Here is a 15,923-nt window from a genome sequence, read left to right as displayed (position 1 = left end):
ATGAATAGATTCCATTCATATGGAATGGAATCATACAGTATGATTCCAAAACTACAAGGATAAGAAACTGATTGGTGGTTGTCAGGGACTGGGGAATGTAGTGACTGTAGTGGAATTTTGGGGGGTGATACAACTGTTTTGTATCTTGAATGTACTGCAGTCTCAAAACTGTAAGACAGTATAGATTTCTTAACATTCATAGAACAGTACATTTTAAAATAGGGAATTTCATTAAATGAAACTATCTCAATAAATGAGATTTAAAAGATGTTTTCTTGTATTCCCTCCAATTTTATCTTTCCCTTCATTTTTTGACCCATGTAAGTCCTGATGCTCTTCATCCCCACCTCCAGACTTCAAGGGAATTCAACTGATGGTAGCAACAACATAAACCATGAAGGGGCGTTTGCTACCAACCTACAGGGGAAAAAGATTTTTGTTGGCAGTGAGGTTGCAGTGACTGTGTTCAGCAATCTCAGCAATGCCAGCTTATCATGGCTACTGTGACCATATTTACAATTTGTCTTGTACTTCGTAGGAGCACTCCAGTATCAGAGGAATGCAACCCTCAAAAATTCCAGCTGTAAAGAATTAGTCAGTGTTTACATGGGGAAAAACAAATCCACAAACCTATGTGGTAGGTTGTGCCTTTTGTTCTTGTATTCTTCAGAGACACAGCATTTCCTTTTTGCATGGGTTTCTACCAGTTCTGTTTGTTTTACTATTCCTCTCATTCAAATTTTTAGATAAACAAATCCAATGTTAAATGAGTATCCCCCAAAAGTACTACAAATTCTCTAAAAAGTTACTACTCTTTGTCCATTTAGGGAGAACTGACTCTGCCAGGAAAGAGATGGTGTGAAATTAAAAAGATTAGGTAGATAAGAGGCTTCACTTTGGTTGTCTTTGAAATTTTATCTATTGTATACAAATTTTGATAGTGACTCCAAGACAAACAATTATTGTTTGTGGATGTGCATGTGTGTGTGTGTGTGTTGTAAACACTTAACTATACTTGCAACACAACAAACGCAGGAGAGTGTGAGTTTGACGAGTAACTCTATGGCATCAAACACTAGAGTTTTAAGCTCCTTCTGTAGCAATACCTGCCCCTGCAGGGTGGAAGCATAGCCATTATTCCTACTTTTATTTAGAAGGCAGAAATCACAGCCGCTGAAGTTGTGGGCTATGCCCTCTGAGGGCCTTGGGTTGGAGTCTCAGCTCTGGGCTCCTGGGGTGCGCTGCCTTGGGCAAGATTAATTACACTCTCCAGGTTTCTCTATCTGGAGACTGAAAATATATATATATATATGGACTTCACAGAAAGTGTGTAACACAGTGCCTGGTTCATAAGTAGCACTCTGTAAACACTAGTTGCTTAGTCCTGTAGGATCGTTTGAGGTTATTGGTTCAGCAGCTCTGAACTACAAATAGACAAAGTGCCATTTACCTTTCTCCCCACCTATGTCCTAGCACAAACCTTAAAAAAATGTCAAGTTTATCAGTGACAGTAGAAAATAGTCACTGTGTCCTTATCACTGTTCCCTGGGTATCAGCTCCTTGTTTACAAATACAGTCTACTCAGAATTATCTGCACTAATGAAGCAGAGCAGGGTGAAGGATAACCCAACAGGCTAATCTTTGGGGTGCATTCTCTGATTTCCGTTTTGTAGATTTACTCTGCTAATTATATGAGTATATTTGCTTGGGTTAGTGTTCATATTCGATTGCATTCCTAAGCATATGTCAGCTGGGGTGGGGAGACATCTAGAAGTGTGCTAGGCCTCAGAGGAAAACTGGATCAGGCTTAAAAATTAACCACAATTAATCCCAGAAAGTGGATAATAAAAAGCGAACTGGGACTCTTCATTTCCTTCCAACTCTGAAACTCCAGGACCCATACGCTCACTACCTTGAGAAGCGTGCACGCCACCCTCTAGCCACTCCCTGCTCCTAGGAGATCGCACTGACGTTGAAGACGCAGCTGCAGCATCTGGGTGTATAACTAGTTTTCTCTCTGCTGGGCCAAAAAACTGGGTAATTATACGAGGAACTTTCCTGTCACATCAGAGAATTACCCATAATTATGTGATAAAATGAAAACGCCTCTAACAAAAGCACACTCTCTGAGCAATTACAGTGAAATGACAGGCAGCTGAAAGCATTTGGCATTTGTGGAGGATCGACCTTTCCCAGAAGAGAAGGGATAACTACTGAGAAAGGGGGAAGTGAGGGAGATGGGACGAGGCGCAAGGCACTGGTAGAAAGGGGGCGGGAGGAAAACAAAAGAACACGGAGTCACCTGGGTTTCTCTTTGCTGTGCACAAAACGCACTTTTTTCTCGTTCACATCTTTCCAGCTGAAATGGCCAGCCTTGTCCAGCTGAACCTCCTTCCCTTTCCTTGAGAGCACTAGCTGACCATTGGTGGGAGTGCTCACAACATGAAACAGGAGGTCTTCGACCCTGCCATCCTGGTCTTGGACATTCAGGAGGGAAAAATCCAGTGGCGTCATGGAACCAATCGCAAGGGTGAGAGAACCATTCACATGAAGACCAGGAGTGTGAATTCTGCCTGGAAAACACATGAATCCAAAGGTCAGGTTTGGTGATTCATGAATCACCAAGTGCGCCGTGTTTGTTTCGAAAGACACAGGCTCGTAATGTTCACTCAGAACTACAAAGATGAGACTCCAGGGTTCTGTACACCATAAGCTTCCTTCTAATCCATTGCTTCTCACCCACAGGAAAATAGCATAGCATCTTAATTTACATGTTAAACTATAAAACTCCTAAAAGAAAATAAGGAGTAAATCTTTGTGATTTTGAATCAGGCAATGCTTCTTAGATATAACACAAAAGCACAAGTGACAAAAAATAGATAAATTAGACATCATTAAAATTTAAAAAAAATTCTGCTTCAAAGGACACCAGCAAGGAAGCAAAAAGACAACCTGCAGAATGTGATAAAATATTTGCAAATCAGATGTCCCTGTAAAGGAGCTTGAATCCAGAATATAGAAAGAACTCTTCCAATGCAGTAAAAGGAAAGTAACCCAACTTTAAAATAGGCAAACAATTTGAGTAAACATTTCCCCAAAGAAAATATAAAAAGGCCAATAAGTACACAAAAAAGGTGCTTGACATCATTAAGAATCAGGGAAATGTGAATTAAAACCATGAAGCAATACCACTTCACACCCACTAGGAAGAACAATATAACCTGCTCCCGAGGATGTAGAGAAATTGGAACCCTCATATATTGCTGATAGGAATGTGAAATAGTGCAGTCACTTGAGAAAACAGGCTGGCAGTTCCCCAGATAATTAACTACAGAGCTACCACGTGACCCACCACTTCATTTTTAGGCATATACCCAAGATAACTGAAAACACATATCCATTTAAAAACGTGCACACAAATGTTCATAGCAGCATTACTCATACTAGCTAATAAATGGAAACAACCCAAGTGTTCCTCAACTGATGAACAGACAAACAAAATGTGGTATATCCACACAGTGGAATATTATTTAAGCATGAAAAGAAATGACATGCTGACTGATACATGTTACAACATGGAGGGACCTTGAAAACATTATACCAAGTGAAAGAAGCCAGATGTAAAAGGCCACATATTGTATGACTGCATTTATGAGAAATGTCTAGATTAGGTGAATTCACGGAGACAGAAAGCAGGTCAGTGGTTGCGAGCAGCCGTGGTAAGGGGGCAGTGGGCAGAGACCCCCAATAGTTAGTGGATTTCTTTTTATGTTGAGTAAATGTCCTGGGATTAGACAGTGGTGATAGCTGCATAACTTTGTGAATGCACCAAAAACCAATGAACTGCATACTTCAGAGGTGAATTTTATGGTATGGGAATTATATTTCAATAATAACAATAATGATGAAGAATCCCATAGGGATCTTTAAAACAATACTGATACTGGGGCTTCACGGCCAGGGATCCTGACTCCCGTGTTCTGGGTGGGACCTCGGCGATTTTACAAACTCCCTGGGTAATGCTAATGCCACCTGAGTTGAGAACCACAGTCCCATGATAAGATACCTGTCATGTCTGGCCATCAGACCCACCAAGGGCAAAGAAAGAGGCAAGTGTGTAATACCAATGTTAGAACAATACCAGTTAATCTACAATGAAGTAGGATTATCAATAGCTTATATTCAGAATTCATGTAAAATATATATACTTTGTTTCAAAATGTTACAGTCTTTGCTCACAGATGGGTGAATTAGGATTCCTGACCATTCTGTCTCCTGCAAGTTGTTTTGCCTGGGCTTGGGTTGGTAGTGTTTCCTTCTACATGTAGGTCGAACAGGACAGTTAGGAAATGCCAAGTTTCAGGAGGACTACTGCTACTGTAAGATTACTCCAGTGAAAGCAGAACTGATATTTGTACATTGACTTGGACTATATCCTAAGAGGAGTAAGCTGATTTTCAAGTACTCTGGGTTTCCAGAAGGATACCAAGAAAATAAGCCAAAGATACTTCTTCTCATATGAAGTCTTAACATTTTTAGATGTCAGGAATACAGAGATGGAAAATACAACTGTTACTGATAAGGGTTACCCAAAAGCCAAGGAACGCTCAGCTGCATCAGCACATCCCAGCTTTACTATGAAACTTCTGAGGTTCAAAATTAAGACTGAATGTAAATTTGCTTCTCTTTGTAGGGTAAGGTAAAATGTCTATCGATGTGTTGAACAAGACTAGCTCCATCCCTTTAACTTGTTATCTTCTTCTTAATGCCTAACAGTGTGGCTTGAAATCCATTCATTTCAAACATGAGAACCTAGTGGGGCAGGCTGCTCACACTATTCCTTATTTATTCATAAGTTATCTCCAGCATGTGCACAAAGGGTGCACCACTGCATAAGTAGCTCTACAAGTTTTTATAAAGATAAATAAACTATATGTAAGTATACATGTAATTTCCTATAACATAGTTGTAGTTCAGGAACACAGGTAAGTTTTATGCCAAATTTCTGATCTCATAGTTGAGTTTTAAAGCACAGACTACTTCTTTTTCTCTTCTAAAAATCTTAGAAGTTTTCCAAATCTTTCTTGTTCTATAAAGAGCTTCTTGTTCTGCAGCACCAGGGCTTCCCCCGAGAGTAGGAATCCCATGTTTCATATCACGAGTCCAATGCATGTGCAAAGCCAGCCCTTGCACATAGAAATTTCAGGTGAATTCACCTGACCATTGTGGAGAAGTACTTACCAGTACATGTTCCGTTAGGAGGGTGGGCAGCGAAGCTAGGAACACAGCTGCCAACACAAAGGCCACTCTTGAGAAAGAACCCATGGTCGCAGCGGTGACATTGGTTTCCATGGCTGCACTGAGAGCACCCCTGAGGGCAGGCTATGGAAGGTAGGACACACCGGATGAGACACAACAGAGGCACAGGTACCCAGGTGGGGCCACCAGTGGTAAAGAAGTGATGCACAAGAGCACAAGCAACAACACATGGTCCCCAACTGCGGCAAAAAACATTCCAACAGTTTCCTGAAGAATTTCATAGAGAGCTGATCTACCCTCAGAAGGAAACGGAATAGGGAGGAGCGCTCATGCTTTATACACTTGGATCTGAAAATGTTTCATGTGAATGGGTTGTTTACAAAGTTAACCATACTGACTTATACGAGAGGCAGTTTATAGTGGTTAAGAGCCACTGGGTACTGTTCCTCCTCTACCATGTACCAGCTGCCAAACTTGGGCAAGTTCCTTTGCCAATCTTTGGTGCAATTTTCTTGTCTTAAAAATGGGGAAACTAATAGCACATAATGCAAATGATTGTTGGGAAGATCCCATCTGTTCTAATGTGTCATGACTAGAACAGTGCCTGGTTGCATCAGAACAGTGACACATCAGAACACAAAAAGACTCAATCACACTGAAACTATCACTGCTATTCTTTTATTTTTTTATTCTTTTATTATTATTATTATTATTTTAAATGTGTGAGGAGAGTGATCTATTTAAAGGACCATAGATCACTTCTTTGGGTCAAGTTAATAATCTATAAACTGAGTGTTCACTGCCTAATTTTTCTGCTTCCATAATGAAGATTTTGTGAGATAGAGGCAGCACAGTATAATTTAAAGGGCCCTGGAATAGAATAAAACAACGTGGATCTAATATCTTATTTTATGTCACCCTGGTTAATATCCTTAAGCCTCTGTTTCTTCCACTTGTAAAACAGGATTCATAGTGCCTGCCATATTTTACCAGGCCATTGTGAATATTAAATGATATAATACAGATGGAAGAAATTTGATGAAATATAAAATGCTATGCCCGGGTAATGGCATCACTTTAAATTCCAGGTATTCATTAAAGTGGGGCAAACAGTACCCAGTTGTGATAGAAATGAGGAGAACACACTAAGGAAACTCTCATGAACTATTCAATGGACAAGGTGATGATGACTTTGGGCTTAACTTCAGTTTCATAACCAAAGGCCAATGTATCACTAAGTATCTCCAGAAATCCTACTCTTCAAGGTAATTAGGGCAACATTAGGGTCACTGGTTACTCAGTCTATGCACTCAAAATTCTGTGCTCGTATCAACAGTGCTGATCCACCTTTAGTGGATACTACACCTTAGTTCAATACAAGCTTTACATTCCATAAAATATTGGCTTCATTTCCATAAAGGCCATTAGGAACAATATTGATTTTGTGCAAGAGAATTAGTGGCCTGCTGGCCTATACTCTATTTAACCAGCAATTGGCAGAGTGCATGGAAAGTCATCATTTACTTAGGCCAAGTGCCCTGGGGTTTCACGCTGCCTCTAATTCTGATTCTCCTTGGTGACCTGAGGACCAGCACACCTGAATTGCTTGCTGCCTTTACTTTTTTCTAGAGAACTCAGCATGGTTTCCAAGTTACCTGTGCATTTGCGATTTTCATGATCTGCAAAGTATCCCTTCCCACATTCTTGGACACAATGGGCTTCCAGGAGGAGAAACGGTTCCTCACAGCGGGTACACTCGCGAGGACCTTGGCACTGGAGACAGTGGCTGTCACAGCCTGAAAGACAGAAGTCAAGTCAACAGGAATATGCATGGCTTTCCCAGGGGCCCCTGGTCCTCACAGTAGGCAGTGTTAGGCAGTAATGAACAATATAAACTGGTGTGCAAGGCAAGGCAGCAGACTAGGAGTCAAGGAGCCAGGCTTCCAGTTGTTACTGTTGTACCTGCCAGCGGGATGACTGAACTGGTTACTCCACTTCTCTGAGCCTCAGCGTTCTCTCCTATGAAATGGAGTAGCCATACTGTCCCACCCAGCTCCCTGGGTGAAGATCAAATTAAATCATGGCAAATACTAGGCAAACTAGAAATCAGCCATTCTCGTTATTATTAACTAGTCCTTGGTGCTCTGTAACTGCTTTCGCTGAAATGTCGATCTTTTTCTGACTCATCGAGTCAATTATCCGAGTCTCCCCAGAATGCTCCCAAGAATGTTATCTATGCACTTTGGGGGGCATTTCAGAGTCTGAAGATTTTGTGGTGTTAAATTGAGGCAAAAGGGGGTCCTGAGGCCAAAAAGTTGATGGTGAGATAGAAAGTGTGTGGAGGGTCGTGAGAAGTAGACGGCGAAGTAACGTGGTTGCTCCACGTGCTCAGGTGACCAGAGCACACAGCCATTTCTGCTTGGAGCACACAGGCCTGCTCAACGCTGAAGGAAATCCAGAGGTGATGTTCCAAACATACCTGCTTCTGTGGCCATAAATGCCCAATATTCCTAAACTACCCTCAAATTTTAGGAAATGTTATATTTGGGCATGGGAGGAAAAAAAAAGAGATTTTTGTTATATTGAAGAAAAGTTCCTTAGGAAAGAAACCAGAAATTAGGTGAAAAGCCAGAATGGAAACTTGCCACAGGCTCCTTCTCAGAAGAGTAAACTCAGAGGAGGCTGGTGCTTGGCTGAGCACAGAGCTGGGGCTCCAGACACTTACTCTTGCAGAGGCCAGAGTCCCGGTAAAATGCTGGTGCACACTGCTCCACACAGGCCCCATCCTGGAGAACGTAGCCGTCCATGCACTGCAGGCAGTCTGTCCGCAGAGGCCCGCTGCATGCACTGCAACTCCAGTCACACTCTGGAAAGAAAGCTCACATTAGATCGGCTTCCTAAATGATAAGGATGCTGCCTGCAGCTGCAAGGAGGAAAATGAGGACAACGTAAGAGATGTCAGATAAACAGGCTTTCCTTGTACAGTCTGAAAGCCTCTCTGAAGTTTAGTGTTTCCTAATTATGTTAGACAGGAGCATGTATGGATCGGTCCAGGCTCCTGCAGAGCCCGCTTGTCAGTGGGGCTTCTGAGGAGCCAGATCAACTCGACCTTATTCCATGGGCCCTGAGTTCTTTATCCCCGAGCCACACATCTTCATGCAAAGCCTGCTACAGGGAGTGGCCAGTCTGCTCCACACTCCGAATCTGGACCTCCTCCACATGATTGAGAGGAAAAGGACGTCAGAGTGTCAGTAAAGATGCATGTGTTGTCTCCACTGAGACCAGCTGCGTGACTCTGCTTCTCAAAACCCAGGTGCTGACTAACACGACAGAGAGAACCAAAAATGGCAGAATTAAACAGGGCATAAAGGAACTGTCCAAAAATAAAGGGCTTACTAAAATAACAGAAGAGCTCATGTAGAGCAGAAGAACTGACTCGTTTACGTGTACATTCACTTGACAAGCCCCTACAGGATACACAGCAGGAACAAGAGTATAAAGTGATACGTGTAGGCCCTGCCCTCAAGGAGCTTATATTCCAGTGGGTCCCAGCCATAGCTGTGTACCCAGATGATCCAGTGGGACTGTTTGAAATACAGGTGAGCAGGCTCAACATCAGAACTACAGCCAATCTCAGGGATTGGGTACGGAGAAAAACATGTTGCTGCTAGTGTGTTTTTACTGTGATAATTGTAGTCATTGTCATTGTTTCTAATGGCCCTGGCAGTTGGTATGCAGTCAGAAAACTCATGTTCGAAAACCAAGTTCTAGCTGATAAAGTAAGTCCTCCATGCGTGGAAGAAGGGACAACATGACATAGTCTAGTATTTGGGTTTTGAAGTCAGATAGGTCTGTATGTAAGTCACGGTTATGCCACTTTGTATCTGCACATTGCACACAAATTCCTTAGACTGTTTAAGTAAGCCTCAGTTTCTGTATCTGTAAAACAGGGATGAGAATAGTACCTTTTGCATAAGGCTGCTGTGAAGATTGAATGTGATAAGGAATGTAAAGAACTCAGCACAGTGCTTGACACATAGCAACTGCTTCATAAATATTTGCTGAACTGTTTATGTTAGAGAACTATCTCTGCTGGATGCTGCCTCACCCCACCTCCCCTCCCTGCTAAGCTGGAGAAACCTTTCATTACTCACTTTTCTCTCTTCCTCGGTGCAATATTTCTAAGTCCCAAGGAAGCAGGTAAATGTGCAAGACAGTACATGTGCTTCCATGAAGATTTATAAAGTTAATCTCACTCATTTATTTGGGTGAATCAGTCCTGAGGGAAAATGACTAACACAGAGCCTTGAAAACTGCCAGCCTGGTTATGAAATCATTTACAACAGGCAGGATTTGTGATAATCTTGTTTCTCACCACAAACTAACGACCACTGGTTAGGAGGGGAAAAAATACCAAAGCTTCTGCGGTCTGTAGCACAACAGACCACCTAAGTTGACAACTGAGTAGAATTTCTCGGAATGGAAAGTGTGCAATACTGCAAAGGCTTAAAGCATCCTGTGTTTACTTGAAAGATGATTGCCCTCCATATCTGAGCCCTAGCTTCTCTGGCAGAACTGGAGATAGAGAGGGAAATGGAGACTGGGTGAGTGGAGAAGGGAATAGAGGGGAGCAAGGAAAATCCATTCTTCAGCTCTGCTCCTCCCCTGGTGAAGCACTGGCATTCAAAGAGCAAAAGCCTCTAGTATTCCAACCACTGGAGAACAAAGAGAAAGGCTATTGGTTTTCGACTGTATAAATTCCTTGAGAACAAGGACTACATCTTCACTCATTTCAATATGTTAAGCAGTGACCAACAAATCAGATACAAGTCCTGTCCTCATTAGGTGTGGAATCTAGCAATCTCGAGTTATAAATGCAAGTGCCTACAGGACCGAGGGCAGTAATGTGAATCCCTGAGGTGGGCCTGGTGTGATGCAAAAGGGACATGTGGGGACGGTGGGGACATGCAGAGATCATGCTCCATCCAACAGAGGCAACAGCTGCTCATCTCCAACCTCCTGTTGCATTCTGGGCATACAAATCCAGTATGGATTTTGCCAGAACATCTGAATTTTCAAAAGAAATTGAAGATCTCACTTTCTGTGTGTGAGGTTTTCTGATCTTTAAAAGGCAAATATTAGACATTTTAAAACACTGGAATATTTGGCCCACCAAATACAACCTGAGGGTTTCTAGTTTGCCACCCCTGGCCTAGTTACCAATACCTTGCACAATGTCTGGCACATAGTAGGTGCTCTTAAGTATTTGTTTAACAAATACATTTTTTCACCTCCCTAATCAAACTTCTAATGAATGAACAAATACATGCGTACATACATACGTGTGTAGAGATTTCTTGCTATTATCAGAGACAGTGTAAACTTATGATGAGGGTTTTCCCCATGTAGGGGATTGAACATCTACAGTACATGGGGCATCAGTGAGTAAAAAAAAAAAAACGTATGATTCAGGAAGAGCTTTACCTTTGCATGTCTTGGTGGAGAGGTCAAGATAGTACTGTGGGGTGCAGCTCTCAAGCTGACATTCCCCAGAGAGCAGGACCTTGTTTGGATCTTGGCAGGAGGTACAGCTGGCCGGTGAATCACAGCTTCTGCAGTGTGTGTTGCATGCTGAGTAGATAAGAAAAGGAAATGGCCAAATGATTACAATTGCAAATACTGGAGCTCTGATCAAACCTAGACAGATGCTGTGAAGAAACGAAGCCACACTCCAACCTGTTGTTTAATTATGGCTCACAGCCCTCCCTTGTGATCAGCAGGAACAGAAAATGTTCCTCTCATTTTCCAAAATAAAAAAAGGTAATATTATTTTTTGGAGAAAATAAATTATAAACTCAAGAATGAAAATCCCACATCTAAATTGCCTTGTGATTCAGCAACAGAATTTATACTTAGTCCCAGATCTCTGAAATGACAGTCAGGAGTTTTACTTGAACCTTCTATCTGAAGGAATCCAGCCCCCTACAGCTTGTGACGTACACTCAGATTTATGTGATGAAATGTCAAGATGAAAATTGTCAAGATGAAAATTAGGTATCAACTTTGTTATGGAGCTCAGAAAATATATTTTAAGATGCGAAGGACTTTAAGATGACGTGGCTTACTGATTTGCCCAGTTATGATTCTCAGTGGCCACTTACTTAATTCGAGCATTCATGAATGATCCCCAAACTGGTCATATAGTTTCACCTCCCCCAATTTAGCAACTGGCATTTTTCCATCTACTTCACTGTTTATGTTAAAGACCTGGGAGTCTGTTTTGAGCCCCTCCTCCCACCCGGCCCACTGCCCATCCTTTTTCTCACTCCTAATCACTCACTGGATCTTTTTAATCAAACTCTCCTATATAATCCTCGGAATTTTTTGCTTTTCTCCATATCCACGAATGCCACCAGTACATCCAAGCCATCATCATCTCCTGCTGGCCTACTAACCATAGCCTCCTAATGAGCCTCCCCAAATCTAATCTGACCCCTTGCAATCTATTTCCATGTTTCCACCAGAGTGATATTTTTATTCATACTATTCAGGCTTCAGAGGTCAATTTCATCTATGAACTCATATTTTTCTTGAATCCTGGAAAATTTTCAGCTTTCATTTATGCAAATACTGCTCCTCCATCATTCCCTTTATTCTTTCTACCTAGAAACCTTAACACACATATATTTGGGTCCTCTCAGTATAATCTCAAAACCTCTTGTCTAACTCATGTTCATTTTTCAGTTTCTCCTTCAAAAAGGCCTTCCCTGACGCTTCGTTCTAGGATAGGTCTCCCAGTTACTGCTCTTATAGCACTCTATACATTTCTTTCATGCCATACCCAACAACTTTCATGTAAGTGATTATTTAACATCTGTATCCTTTAAGTTGCAAGCTTCATGAAAGCTAAAACCAGGTTTGTTTTGTTCCTTGCAATAATCCCAGCATCTAGCTGGTTATCTATCATTTTGTAGGTGTTCAGTAAACACTTGTTACACAAATGAAAGAAGCCAGATATTTTAATTATATGTACTCAAGCACTAGCATCTCTCCTCGTTCTGAAATCTTCTCTAAATATAGGTCAGAGGAAAAATCTGGTGATCAGGAGAGTTTTAGATCTATGGAATATCAAAGCAGGAGGCACAAGACAGGAAAATTACCTCTCTGTAAAGTAGAAAGAAAGAAAACCCCCTTGTTTTACCAAGGCCACTGGTATAATATCTTCATCAGAGTAGGCAGACTTGTATTTAAAGATCCCAGGGAAATTCTAGACAGGAGTTTCAGATAATTTGGGAATAGTTAGAAAAGAGTATTTTAAGTGTTGGAAACTTACATGACACTAAATGGACACTTTTATCCATTTTTAACCAGCATTTCTACACATGGTGCATCTAAATTTTGGCCAAGTATTCCATGACAATCCCAAACGTGAGTGGGTCTCATAGTTGCAGGTGGTTTTGAAGATGGTTGAAATGCACACTCAGAAAGTGATCAGTGAATCATTGTAATTGGTAAAAAAAAAAAAGTCTCAGAGTCTTATGATCAAGTCTTACATTTTTACTTGATCAATATTTGTATTAATAACTTTAATGAAAACAAAGCTGTCATGCTAATGACATTTAAATATGCCATATATACCTATGTAGGAAACACACTAGTTAAGTTTTACCAGCTGAAAGAATAAGGACTCAAACTTACTGAGTTTATATAGCCAGTTGAAGCAATATGCTAAAAGTAATCAGACGAAATAAGCAAAATTGTAAGTCCTGCATTTATGTTCCATAACAAATTACACAAATAGAGGATAACAAAGACCTAGATAGCAATTCCCATAAAAAAGGATCTGAAAATTTTAGTTGATTAAAAGCTTACTGAAAGTGCTATAAGGTTACCAGACAAATGAATGCAATCTGAAGCTGAAGAGCCTCCTTGTAAACTAAATGTCAGCGGAACTCCTGCTTCACATGGAGCCAACCAGGTCCCAATGCCAGTTCTCAGGCCGGAGTCACAGTCAGTGCACAGCTTAGTAGCCTGGAGTTTATTTCCTCAGGCTTCCATCTGCCTCAGGTTCCTGAATCCTTTTTTTCAGTCTCTCATTTCTTCTCGGCACCTCAATGTAAAACTCAGCCCCTTCATTGACTTCCACAAGAACTCGATTCACTTTGATCATCTTGAAATGTTAAGAGAATTTGGAGGGATGCAATAATGCCACACTGAGAAGCCTGGGGCTCCCACCATTTCTATCTGAACCAGTCTTCCTCTCTCATCTAACCTCTCACCCTTCTCCAGGGCAATCTGCAAATGACCTTGTCTTGGCTCAGAGCAATTCTGCACATACCAAAACCCCTTAAGTTCTCAGCTTCCATCTTCAGAGGATTGTGGGTTAAGGAGCATTTTATTCAGCCTATGATATTCAGACCATACAAAGTATCAGTCCTATTGCAGTTATGTTGGTATGACCACATCTGGAGTAGCAGGTACAGGTCACCAACCCCATGGAAAGTGGACAGTGAAGAAAAAGATGAGTGGACCAGAAATCATCAATAGAAGCAGGGATACTCTTTGAACATCATTCAAGGAGGAAGGGACCTCACAGCTTGTAAAGTCCATTTTCCTTCTTAAATAGGCATGTTTTCCACTGCAACTCTGAGAAATGGCCATCCATTTCTGTTTAAATATGCCACTGGCTTCAATTCTGCCTAGAGCGGAGAAGTCCAAGTGGAAGACAGAACTGAATTTCAAACCTTTAAAGGCAATCATGTGAACGAGGGAGGACACTTATTCTACATTGCTATGGCAAGGGGGGCAGTGGTGGGCAGTTCTAGGACCAATAAGAAAAAACTGTCAAACAACTAAACTGCCACCCCCCAAATATGGACCGAGCTTCCACCCTAACCTGTAGAAGTCCGTGAGGGTGCAAGACTGGGTTGGGTAGCCCTAGAGTCCTCCTTACTCCTCAGCACTATGGTTTCAAGTACTGAGAACCTCATTAATCTTTTTTTTTAAAGAATTCCCATCTTAGTCATCCTCAAATTTTAGAGCTCAGGGAATAATTTCTAAGGGTTTCCTTAACTAGAATCCAGACAGCTTTTCAGCTTGGGTTATTAATGTCTCTCCTTAATACTGACTGTATTTCCTTTAAGAGCTCTGGGATGCACACTTTCTAAAATTGTCAGGCCTACAATTGTCTATAGTGATGAGCATTTTAAAGGGACACTGTTGATTTTTTTTTTACATACTAGAAACTCAGATATCCCAACTTAGGGGCATGCTTTCGTCAATCTTAGAAAGAATGAATCTTAAGTTTAACCTAAAAACAAAGGTTAGGAGATTTATAATTTAATGGAAATAGCCTATAAAATCCCATTATAGCAAAGGCATTTCTGTAGAGATTAGATTATCCTGTACCAATGCAAAAGCTTCCCAGGAGAAAAATATTTTAATGCAACATATTTTTGTCACCTGTACTGTACATAAAACATTCTATTTTTCCTCTTTATGGTATTTATTGGAATGATACTGGTTAACAAAATTATACAGACTTTGGTGCACAGCTCTACAATACATCATTTGTACACTGTATTGTGTGTTCGCCACCCCAAGTCAAGTCTCTGTCCATCACCTTTTATTCCTACTATACCTTCCTTCACCTCCCCACCCAAGCAATCACTGAACTGTTGTCCCTGTCCATGAGGTTTTCTCTCTTTTTTCTTTTTCCCCTAATCGCTCCATTCCCCTCACACAGACCCCCCCACCTATGGAGAAAGCTGTCAGTCTGCTCTCTCTCTCTCTGAGTCAGTCTCAATTTCACATGTTGGTTCAGTTTGTTCATTAGATCCCACATATGAATGAAATCATATGGTGCTTGTCATTCTCTGACCGAGTTACTTCACTTAGCATAATGCCCTTCAGGTCCATCCATGCTGTCACAAAGGGCAAGACTGCCTTCATTTTTACAGCTGAGCAGTATTCCATTGTGTAAATGTACTACAGGTTTTGTAAGACTCATCTACAGATAGGCACCTGGGCAGCTTCCAAATCTTGGTTATTGTAAATAACAATGCAATAAACATAAGGGTGTATATATATTTTTTCAATTTTATGTTTCGGGTTTCTTCAGATTTATTCCCAGAGGTGGAATCACTGGGTAGGTCGTTCCATTTTTAATTTTTTGAGGTAATTCCAAACTGCTTTCCACAGTAGCTGCACCACTCTGCATCCTCACCAAGAGTGCATAAGGGAACCCTTTTCTCCACACCCTTGCCAACACTTGTTGCTTGCGGATTTATTGGTGATAACCCTTCTGACAGCTGACAGGTGAGATTTGATTGTGGTTTTAATTTGCATTTCTCTGATGATTAGTGACCTTCAGCATCTTTTCATATGTCTCTTTGGTCATCTGTATGTTCCTTGGAGGAGCATTTATTCAGGTCCTTTGTGCATTTTTAATTGGATGTTTTTGGTGTTAATAGTTCTTTATAAATTTTGGATATTAACCCATTATCAGATGTATCATTAGTGAAGATGTTTTCCCATTCAGTGGATTGTCTTTTCACTTTGTTGACAGTTTCCTTTGCTATGCAAAAATGGTTTAGTCTGACAACGTATCCCATTTGTTTTTCTTTTGTTTCCCTTGCCTGAGGAAACACATCAGAAAAAATACT

The 15,923-nt window shown here is 41.1% G+C and overlaps 1 protein-coding gene across 3 annotated transcripts in view; it reads right to left on the bottom strand.

Annotated features, from left to right (window-relative positions):
- The window catches only part of FRAS1 (Fraser extracellular matrix complex subunit 1), a 420,604-nt gene that overhangs the window by 139,556 nt on the left and 265,125 nt on the right, over window positions 1-15,923 (bottom strand). For all 3 annotated transcript variants that reach the window (XM_037147065.2, XM_053655681.1, XM_053655680.1), the window contains 5 exons: window positions 10,744-10,890; window positions 7,985-8,125; window positions 6,915-7,055; window positions 5,242-5,382; window positions 2,303-2,573 (listed from right to left, as the gene is read on the bottom strand). In XM_037147065.2, the coding sequence (XP_037002960.2) occupies window positions 2,303-2,573; window positions 5,242-5,382; window positions 6,915-7,055; window positions 7,985-8,125; window positions 10,744-10,890 (841 nt within the window). The remainder of the gene's footprint in view (window positions 1-2,302; window positions 2,574-5,241; window positions 5,383-6,914; window positions 7,056-7,984; window positions 8,126-10,743; window positions 10,891-15,923) is intronic.

Source organism: Artibeus jamaicensis, unplaced genomic scaffold (genome assembly GCF_021234435.1).
Source record: "Artibeus jamaicensis isolate MK-2021 breed Jamaican fruit bat unplaced genomic scaffold, CSHL_Jam_final scaffold_1031, whole genome shotgun sequence".
NCBI classification, from domain to species: domain Eukaryota; kingdom Metazoa; phylum Chordata; class Mammalia; order Chiroptera; family Phyllostomidae; genus Artibeus; species Artibeus jamaicensis.
Note: the sequence above shows the minus strand (reverse complement) of the source record. Positions and strands in the feature narration are given on the sequence as shown.